The 10,876-nt window shown below is 50.1% G+C and overlaps 1 protein-coding gene across 4 annotated transcripts in view; it reads right to left on the reverse strand.

Annotated features, from left to right (window-relative positions):
* TRAPPC9 (trafficking protein particle complex 9) overlaps nt 1–10,876 on the reverse strand; it is a 390,359-nt gene that overhangs the window by 266,874 nt on the left and 112,609 nt on the right. For all 4 annotated transcript variants that reach the window (XM_010834790.1, XM_010834791.1, XM_010834789.1 and 1 more), the window contains one exon: nt 113–237. In XM_010834790.1, the coding sequence (XP_010833092.1) occupies nt 113–237 (125 nt within the window). The remainder of the gene's footprint in view (nt 1–112; nt 238–10,876) is intronic.

Raw genomic sequence — 10,876 nt, forward strand, 5'->3', positions numbered from 1 at the left:
GGCAAACACGTCTTTTCTCTCCTTTCTGAAAAACACGCAAACTTTGCTGCCAAAAAGCGCGGGAGAAGCCGGGAGCGCCGAGCGCCTCGGCGGGCTGCCGGGCCTGACTCACCTTCACGTGGCCCGGCTCCCCAGGCCGGCCGCCCTCAGCCGCGTTCACAGGCTTGCTCTCCACCCGGGGCCTGACCACCTGGCGGAAGGGGCTGCACAGCGGAAAGCCGCTCACGCTGATGCCGTCTGAAAACAGGAAGAGAGAATCGTGAGTTGGAGGTAGATTCGATTTCTTTTTTTTAATGTAGGAGATTTTATTCAAAGATCACTAGCATCTGGAGCAGTGCTCCGGTGTGTTCTTGCCTCTCCGTCTCGTGTTAAGGCCAGCCACCTGGTGACTCTGCCGTGCACGCGTCACAAGCCGCTACAGATCAAAGCCGAGGACGGGCCGCCTCTGAGAAGGGCTGGATGCCTTTCCACCACCCGGCCCCTCGTCACTGCCCGCCCCAGCCCGGCTGCCTGTGCTTAGACGACGCCCCCCACCATCACCGGCCTGCATGAGCCGCTCCTGCAGCCTCCATTCCTGAGGCTGGATTCACCCGGCCCCCTAACTCAGTCTGCAAGCCACCTCCTCTCCCAGTCCCAGGAGCCACTACTGGGTCACAGAATTGTGTGAACCCCTGTAGAGCACCCACCACCGGCTGTCTCTCCGAGTCCCTGATATCACCTGTCAGCCTAACCCAGGACTCGCCACCAAGTCCTTGGTCTCACACCTGCATCCCATCCTCCTGGAAGTCTTGTTAGCTCTCAAGGTGCTTCCTGAAACGGCCTTCAAGGCTACCACCTGAGTCCGGGTCCCACCGCCTCCCTCCAGGACAGCCGAGGAGGCCTCCTTGGCTGCCCATCACGTTGCCCGTCCATGTGCCCCCACAGCAGTCAGTCCACAGAAATGTCAGTCAGGTCATGCCCCTCCCGGACTCCCTGAGCTACCCGAAGGCCCTCTGCACAGCACGATGGCCACACGAGGCTGAAGAAAAATGCCACCCACCCTCATTTCCAGACCATAAACACTAACAGCAGTGCAGATAAGTATCTTCTGTGCCCCCCAAAAAACTGACTCAGTTATCAACTAGAGGCACTTCTAAATCAGACTGCCAGTTGTGAAGAAACGTTTGCTGGGAGCATCACCATGAAAAGCTAGTTTTTAAATGATTTGTATTAAGCAGAGAAGAAGCAGACCCAAGACACAATTTCAGGAAGTGGCTGCAGAACAGTTCATGAATCGCTCAGGATCCCAACAGAAAGTCGACAGAGCGGCAGAGCAGTATACCGAAACTCAGTGACAAGCAAGCCAGGCGCCAACGTGTCATCCAACCAGCGAGCAGGGGAGCACGAACCCCACAAGCAGCTCAGACTCAACAGGGACCGAATGCACTTCAGGAGAGCCTCCTGATCACAGCAGGTAGACCAGTCATACCAACCCAGCCACTGAGAACCCCTAGAGGGCATGGACACAGCTGCTTTCAAATCTCTTCAAGGTACTGGAGGGCTAACAAGACCGGGAAGAGCTCCTGTCCACAATCCAGGCATCAGCCTTCCCCAAAGGCACCTTCGGCTCCTGGAGAATGGATAGAGGGGCTGACAGTCCAAGGAGAGCCGTTCACACTCCCTGGACATGGTGGGGAAACAAGGACTTCCTGCAGCTCCAGAGGCGAGTGGGCCCTGGAAGCTCTGGGTGGGGACCCCAGAGGGCGACATGCTGAGCGAAGCACAGAAAGGAAACACCGCAGCCCCCAGGACCAGACCCAGCTTCCACCAGATTCGTACGTGCAGCCGGACTTGGGTGGTTCTTCTGCCAAAACACGTTCCCTGTCGGCCGTGCCCTGCCCTGCATCTCCTCCTCACTCTGTGTGCCTCTGACCACCATCTCCGTGGATCCTAACACCCCACTTTGTCATCATGCGTCCCCAGCTGCCCTGGTGGACAGTGCTCCTTCCTCAGCATGCCAGTACTGCCCTAACCCCAGACGGCCCTGTGTCCAGGAAGACTGGCTGCAAGGCAGGGCCTGGAGGACTCGGATGGGCCAGAAAACATGAAACGTCTGTCACGAGGCTGGGACCTGGTGAACGTGCAACAAAAATAGCTATTATGATTATTACAACAATCAATATGCATGCCCGAGATCCCTTACATGACCTAAACTCCTTGAGGACCAGGCTCTTCTCAATTTCACTACCATGCCCCCACAGCAGCTGCAAAGGCTCCAGCAAGTCACAAACCCACAGCAGAACATTTAGTAAATGAAAAAAATCACAGGTCAAATTCGGCAGTTTACACACCACGGTCAACGAAAACTCCATCATCCCAAAGTCACATTCAGTACTCGACTCGATTCTCCATTAACTGAAGTTTCGTCCTGTGTCCCTGTGCAAAGACCCATTTGCAAAAGTCAATCCAAAGTCGTGAGGTTTGAAAGAGCTTTTTCTCTCCTTCTTCTCCTTCCCCCAGCACCATGGGGATAATCTATAAAGCCCTCCACTACGCCACAGTGCCTGCTATGAATGGTAGCAGTATCATGAACACAGACATTTGCAAAACACAAACTCCACACTCTTGAGCCTCTAGACACTAGGTCCAGTGGGGCCTGTCAGGGAGCCCCCAAGGGACAACCTCAGTCGTCCCTGCTGAGTTAAGAGAGGTGCCCAATGGATTTAAATGCCATCCCCTTGCTCCCCCACACGCAGCCTGGGGTACAGCACACCTCACCCCTCACTGGGAAAGTTTCCATCACTAGTGATGCACAGGCGGCTAGCTCCCAAAGGACTAGGGTTCTTGTCTGCCTTGTTTCACACCCGTTACCGCACTGCACACGCCCTTTCTGCAGGGTCCAAGGGCTCCGTGCTGCAGCGGACAATGTCCTGAGCAGAGCGCCTGTTTTGTGCTTCCTCATAGAGCAGCTCCCTCTCCACCCCAGGTGGTTCCGGGGGTGGCCCTGATGCAGCCGTGGTGAGAGGCAGAGCCCTTTCATCAGCAGCAGCAGATCCAAAGGACGGACATGAGACACTGGCAGGGTCTCGAAGAGTCTTTCTGAGACTTGATCTAGGAAGGGCGGGGCAGGCAGGGAGGTTCTTCCCGAAGCCACAGGCTCTCAGGACACAAGCTGGGGCCTTCCTGCACCCACCATTCCCACCACACAGAGACTGAGCAAGCCACAGCACCCTGCAACCTCAGCGTGCTTGATTCAAAAATGGGATCCAATGCAAGGGAACTGGTGAGAAGTGGCACTGAAGGGCTCTGAGATGTCAGCCCTGAGCCAAAAAGGCTAAAAATTAGACCTGAAATTTGCCTCCTTTTCTGACAAAGACCTCAAAACCTCAGGGAAACCTCAGAAACCTGTAATCTTCAAGCTCAGAAGAAATATACACTAGGAAAGCTACTCTCTGACTTCATAGACTAAAATATTCTGCCCCCTGATCCAATCAAGAATGGAAAAGACAAGAGACATATAAATGATAAATGGGGACAGAGGTCAGCAGTTAGGACGGGAGGCAGAAGCTGGCCCTCCGGAAGGTGGCAGAGAAGCCCTTCGCCTGCGTGGGGACAGGGCCAGAGAGGAGGCAAGAGAGGGCAGCAAGAAGCTGGATGGAGTTGGGTGAGCAAGGAGGGGCCGCTCCCAGCCGGGCGGGTGCGAACAGAGAGGAAGCTCTGCTCAGCCGCTATCGGCCAGTGTTCCTGCCAACCCAAGCTACCACAAATAGAACAGAGAACAGACGGGAATGACAACTAATGGGAAGACAAGACCAAAAAAAGTTACTAACAGACGAAGGCAGCCTCGTGGGAAGACCGCCGCAGAGCTGGGCAGATTTATGAGGACAGAGGGTATTTAAGAATGGGACGAGCCTGGTAGATCATCGTGAATCAAACTGAGCGTTTAGAGAGAACTTCAGAGTTACTGTTTATAGTGCTCAATTTTTCTATTAAGAGCATCTCTGGGCAATTCAGAAATACAGTCTAACATGCTAAAATAGTAACATGTCTCTCGAAGCCGGCTGTATCCAAGCATGGTGACAACTGGGAGAGATGACAGCTGGAAGTGGGATGCGTGTGGTGGGGAGAAACAGCACACTCATGATAGAAACGCTACCCCAAGAGGGGCTGGTGGCTGCGTGTCTCCTGTGTCTCAGTGCGGCACCGGGTACTTTAGACACGGCACTGACTGCTCCCCACGCTCCACGAGGTGGGGTGGGCATGATCTTATTGGCTCTGTAGATGAGGGACTGGTGAGCCTGAGAAGATAAATAACTTAGCAGTTCATCAGCAGTGTGGCGAGAACTAGAAGTCAGGACTGTCGGATTCGTGAAGACCCAGCACAGCCAGACAAGCAGCACACTTCCACCCTCCCGTGAGCTTCCAGAAAACCTCCCAGCCAGGCTGCTCTGTGGCCAAAACCTACACAGCACCTCCTGGGAGGCCTCTCACAGTGGCTTAGCATCTGTCTCCGGTGGGAGGTGGGGAGGACCGCTCAGGGAATGTGTCCATTTTTGTATACTTTTGAAAGAGACACTAATGCCAAAGGCTGAATGCACATTTTTCTCACTGATGCCAGGTGTGCAAAATAAACTAAAGCAGGATAATATACATCTACACAGGCCAAAGGAGATGGCCGTCTCCTGGTGGGAGCTTGTCAGGGCACGCTGTTGCAGGTGGAATGCATTTTGAAGATGCTTTTTAAATTATTCATAAAGCCCATGGGTGCCAAAAAGCCCATCTGGTGATCATAAAACATCCTCAGGAAAACCGAAGCGGGAGAAACATTTGGCTCAGGAATCAGGCAACACTCGGCCTCAGTCTTCACAGAGAAAGTGGTGTGTTCATTCATTCAGAAACTTTGGAGATATGCTTAGGAAGAAGAATAATTCATGTAGAAACAGTGGCCTTTCTATACTGTCCACAAGGCAACAGCCGTCGGCCCACGCCCACGCCTCTGATGGCGCTGGCCTTCTGCCTCTCTAGAGCAGGGGGTGGCGCCCCTCCCGCCGGGCCCCGTCGGCGCTCACTGCTCTCGGCCCACCAACGGCCTCTCCTTCCTCCACAGGCTCTCATTCCAGGTGCCCTCACCCAGTGCCAGAGCATCTCATCTTAACATAGTTACTGAGACACGACTAACGTATCATAACCTGCAGACACTTCAAGTATACAATCAGGGGAGTTCTGATGGTCGTAAAACAAGCAGAGCAACTGAGACAGTGAACATGTAATAGATTGCATGTGCACATAGATGTCTGAACACTGTGACTGAGACGGTGAACATGTAATAAAGGACACGTGTGCACAGACATCTGAACGCTGGGCTGGAGTCAAGTCAGCCTATTCTCAGCATAGTCACCCCACCTCTCAGCGTCTGCTGTGAACGAGGCGGCATCACACAAAGTCCTTTGAAGCTGCAGCCCTGAAATCCGGGAGCAAGACCTGCTTCCAGGGTCCCAGGTAAGAGAAGAAACACAGGTACAGATCCACAGTGCAGTGGATACGAGGTGCACCCTCACTCCAACGACTGGCTGTCACCTCCAAGGTGAAGCGCGAATCCACACCTCTTCACGGCAGACCAGGTGTCTGACATGCTGTAAGAGCCAGTTTCCTAGGAGATCACGTTTGGAAGCCTGTTGAAGAGGATGCTTGCCTTTGCTGAAAAGTGACACCATTTGAGTCACAGGCCACACAGGAAATGAACTTCAGTGGACTTTTAAACCACTGGACAGTCCTGTTAGCTTCAGGACATTACTGAGTTTCTCCCCTTCTAAAGATGGTTAAGGGGGAAAAGAATCAGGTGATACCACAGCAGATGATGCCTATTCAAAGATAAGGACACCAGTCACCCCTGGTAACGGAGCTCTGAAATGGGAGCCTGAAAGTGCCACCTATACACAATGGAGCATTACTCAGCCATTAAAAAGAATACATTTGAATCAGTTCTAATGAGGTGGATGAAACTGGAGCCTATTATACAGAGTGAAGCAAGCCAGAAAGAAAAACACCAATGCAGTATACTAATGCATATATATGGAATTTAGAAAGATGGTAACAATAACCCTGTATACGAGACAGCAAAAGAGACACTGCTGTATATAACAGTCTTGTGGACTCTGTGGGAGAGGGATAGGGTGGGATGATTTGGGAAAAGGGCATTGAAACATGAATAATATCATATATGAAACGAGTCGCCAGTCCATGTTCGATGAATGATACTGGATGCTTGGGGCTGCTGCACTGGGACGACTCAGAGGGATGGTACGGGGAGGGAGGAGGGAGGAGGGTTCAGGATGGGGAACACGTGTCTGCCTGTGGTGGATTCATGTTGATATATGGCAAAACAATACAATATTGTAAAGTTAAAAAAGAAAAGAAAAAAAAAAGGAAATCTTCAAAGAAGTGAAGGATGGAGAGACTAGTGGGCATGCTGTATAGCACAGGGAACTATCATCAATATCCCATGATAAACCATGACGGAAAAGAGTATGAATATATATGTATAACTGAATCACTTTGCTATATAGCAGAAATTAACACTGTAAATCAACTAGACTTCAATAAAAAAAAAAAAAAATGTTAAGACACATGAGGACGTGTTCAAATTCCAGGTGTGTTCTCTTTCTCTTGTTCAGTCACTAAATTGTGTCTGACTCTTTGGGACCCCATGGACTGCAGCACGCCCAGCTTCCCTGTCCTTTACCATCTCCCAGAGTGTGCTCAAACTCACGTCCATCAAGTCGGTGATGCCATCCAACCATCTCATCCTCTGTCGCCCCCTTCTCCTCCTGCCTTCAAATTTCCGAGTATTAGGGTATTTTTAATGAGTCAGCTCTTCGCATCAGGTGACCAAAGTACTGGAGTTTCAGCTTCAGCGTCAGTCCTTCCAATGAACACCCAGGACTGATTTCCTTTAGGATGGACTGGTTGGATCTCCTTGCAGTCCAAGGGCCTCTCAAGAGACTTCTCTAGCACCACAGTTCGAAAGCATCAGTTCTTCAGCACTCAGCCTTCTTTCTCTGTCCGGAACCAATCGCCTCAAGGAGCACTGGACACAGCGGCAGAGCCCAGGCCCTGCCAAGCCCCTGCCCCCAACTTCGGCAAAGATCAACACTGATAACTGATCAACAGCAGTGCTCTCAACAGTGCTCATAAGTGCTGCACTCACGTTTTTGCTCTGGTCTAACACATCTTTCATACCTTGTTTACATGTATTATTCCATTCCTACTTAGAAACACGAATAAATGAACATCAATTCTCTGAAGAAAGCCTCAGAAATAGCTCAATTGGCATGTTATTTTAGGATAAGATTCAGAAAAAACCAAACCAGAGTACTGCCAATTTGGAAATAGAATGCCTTTTCCACAAGATGATAAAGAGAGCAGTAGTCCCAGGCCAAATAATGACACATGCTGTTCTTTTAAAAACAAGAAATTCAAATTACAGCCTGAATGTCTGAGCCCTCTTCACAGCAGTCCTCAAGCACCGCACAACCCTGGAAGATCGGGAAAGTCATTATTTCTTCATTAAAGAGTTAGCCACACCACAGAAATCACAAAGCTGATGGCTTCAAGTCAGAACATTAGTTTTAGGAATTATCAAAAGGAAAGGTTCACCCTAGCATCATCCCCTGCAACCTTTTCTCACCAATAAATCGGTTGTTAATACAAATTCTCTTATGGAATAACTGTAAGAATTCTCTCTCTCACCACACACACACACTTTTCAAAAATTAAGTTCCCAAAACTTGCTTTCTGCCACAGTTTTTACACATGCATGAAAAACTATTTTCCCAGCCCTCCTCCTCTCATGCCCTCAGGTCCTGCTCATCCTGTGAGTTTTGCCTCCATCATCACCTCTGCAGACAAGACTTGCCCCCTTCCTGTCATAGCAGCAGGTACCTCTCCTGTCCAGCACTTAGCAAAGCTGCAATTTTTCATTTACATGTGAAACCGCCTGTCTCTCTCATCAGACCTGTGCAGTCTTAACAGAGTGATTAACAAAGTGATTAAAATCAAATAACACTTGGGATCTTTAGACGCACTGTCCCCATCACAGCCGACCAAAGCCACACATGACCCCTGGTCACCCTCCTGGAGTTCCCCCGGCACAGACTTCTGACAGACAGCACTGCCCGGGATGCGAGACTCCTTGTGGGCAGGGGCTACATCTCGTTTTACATCTCAGGACCATCCCGAGAGCAGCAGAGCACAGACACACCTCAGTCTACTGCACTTCACAGAGACTGCACTTTTTACAAACTCAAGGTTTGTGGAAACCCTGCTGGGAACATTTTTCCAGCAGCATTTTCTCACTTCATGTCTGTCTTGCATTTCGGTATTCCTCACGGTATTTCCAACTTTTTCAATATTATTATGCTGTATCTGTTATTATATCTTTGATCAGTGATATTTGATGTTACTATTATAGCTGTTTTGGCATTTTTTAGCAACAAAGCATCTTTAACTAAGTCATGTGCATTATTTTCTCAGACACAATGCTACTGCACACTGAACAGAACACAGTATACACATAACTTTTATAAGAACCGAGACACAAACAACCCTGTGACCCACCGTACGCAGTGTTCACTTTTTGCGGTTGTCTGGAACTGAATCCACAGTGTCTCCAAGGTGTGCCTGTGCATGGAACAGACACTCCAGAAATACTTGTGGAGGGGAAAATACACGCCATAATTGCTTATTTTACTCAACTACACACTGCATTATAAAAACCAAGAAAGAAGTTAAGTCTTGTTACTTAATTAGAACAGTTCAGTCTCTCAGTTGTGTCTGATTCTCTGCAACCCCATGGACTACAGCACGCAAGGCTTCCCTGCCCATCACCATCTCCCAGAGCTTGCTCAAACTCATGTCCACTAAGTCGGTGATGCCATCCAACCACCTCATCCTGTTATTCCCTGTGATCCATGTATTACTAGTATTCTGATTAGAACAGAATGCTAGTACTTTGTTACACTTCTATAATGTCAAACATTCCATAATATCCACTCCCATTCAAGTACTTATGAGTCCCTTATATATATATATACATATATATATACACATACACACACACGATTCCCTCAAAAACTAAAGCAGATAATTAAAATGGTTTTACAGATGAATTCTACCAAACATTTAAAAAATTAACACCAATCCGCCTCAGACTCTTCCAAAAATTGAGAGGGGGAACACAACACTTGACCTGGAGAATGAGTAAGTTTTTCTGGAAGAAAGAGAGTCTCTGTCAATGGTTCCCAAACTTGGATGTTTACATGAACCATTTGGGACACTTTACAACATCCTGAGGCCCAGGTCACACTCTATGCCTATGAAATCATGAGGTCTAGAGCAGGAGCCGGAGAAGGCAATGGCAATCCACTCCAGTACTCTTGCCTGGAAAATCCCAGGCATGGGGGAGCCTGGTGGGCTGCCATCTATGGGGTTGCACAGAGTCGGACATGATTGAAGTGACTTAGCAGCAGCAGCAGCAGCAGAGCACGAGCCAGGCAGAGCTTTTAAAGATCCCCAGCTGATTCCAACATGCAACAGGGTTTGACCCCCTCTCTGTTGCTACTGCTGCTACGTCACTTCAGTCGCGTCCGACTCTGTGTGACCCCATAGACGGCAGCCCACCAGGCTCCCCCATCCCTGGGATTCTCCAGGCAAGAACACTGGAGTGGGTTGCCATTTCCTTCTCCAATGCATGAAAGTGAAAAGTGAAAGCGAAGTCACTCAGTTGTGTCTGACTCTTCGCGACCCCATGGACTACAGCCTACCAGGCTCTTCCGTCCATGGGATTTTCCTGGCAAGAGTATTGGAGTGGGGTGCCATTGCCTTCTCCAGACTCCCTCTCTGGTCTACACTAAAGGCAGTAGGCCTAAGAAGACATGGCAAGTCAGAAACATAAGTAATTCAGTGTTTCTGGCAAACAAACCGAATGATGGAGAAGAGATAGGTGGGCAAGGAGACCAAACAGGCATCCAGGGCAGGACCACGCCCACCGTCCTGGAGGTGAGGGCCCTTGGAAGGTGCGGGACAGGAGTGGGACGTGGACAGGTTCCACTCGGAGAAAGGACTGCAGGGAAACCATGGACAACAGCGAAGAGAGGGCAGAGTGAGCTGCTGGGAGACCACTCAGAAGGCTCCCAACAAGGTCCAGATGATCAGTGACCAGAGCCTGAAGCAGAGCGCTGATGGTGGGCGTGGAGAGATGAGCTGAAGAGACTGAGAACACAGAACTGACAAGCCTTGGTGCAGTCGCGAGCTCACAGCACGCCAGCCTGCAGGGATCCACAGAGGTCACCTCTTTCATCTTTCAAGGGGAAAAATCCTCTTCAATCACCTTTCCTGAACACCCAATCTGTCTCCTGAGAATCACCACCACCACCATGGTGGTCATGTGAGCAAATGTTCCAGAAGACCTCAGCCCCAGTGCCCGCAGGAGGATCACCTGTTGCTGATGAATGACAAACACCTGGATTTCATCCTCTCCTGGTGGTTCAGAGAGTTATTTTCCAACCTGAGTTCAGACCTGAGTCAGCTGTCCCTCTTGCGGGCTCACAGGGACCAGAGGACCAGGGGACCCCCAGGTTATGAGACGGCGGGGGCAAGAGCCCAGCTCTCTGTCTCGCTCAGAGGTGCCCCCGGAGCTCCAGGAAGCAGAAGCAGCCTGACCTTTCCCTCGGCTGAGCCATCGAGCTGTGAGATGACGGCTTATGAGTCAGAAGGCTGGTGGGCAACATCAGCTGAACATAATGAGGGGCCAGCTATCCGCTGCACCGTTAACCTTTTCCTTGAGAACAAAAGCAGAGAACCTGATGAACACACAACAAAAACAGCGTGTAGTCTGACA

Source organism: Bison bison, unplaced genomic scaffold (genome assembly GCF_000754665.1).
Source record: "Bison bison bison isolate TAMUID 2011002044 unplaced genomic scaffold, Bison_UMD1.0 scf7180017864036, whole genome shotgun sequence".
NCBI classification, from domain to species: Eukaryota; Metazoa; Chordata; class Mammalia; order Artiodactyla; family Bovidae; genus Bison; species Bison bison.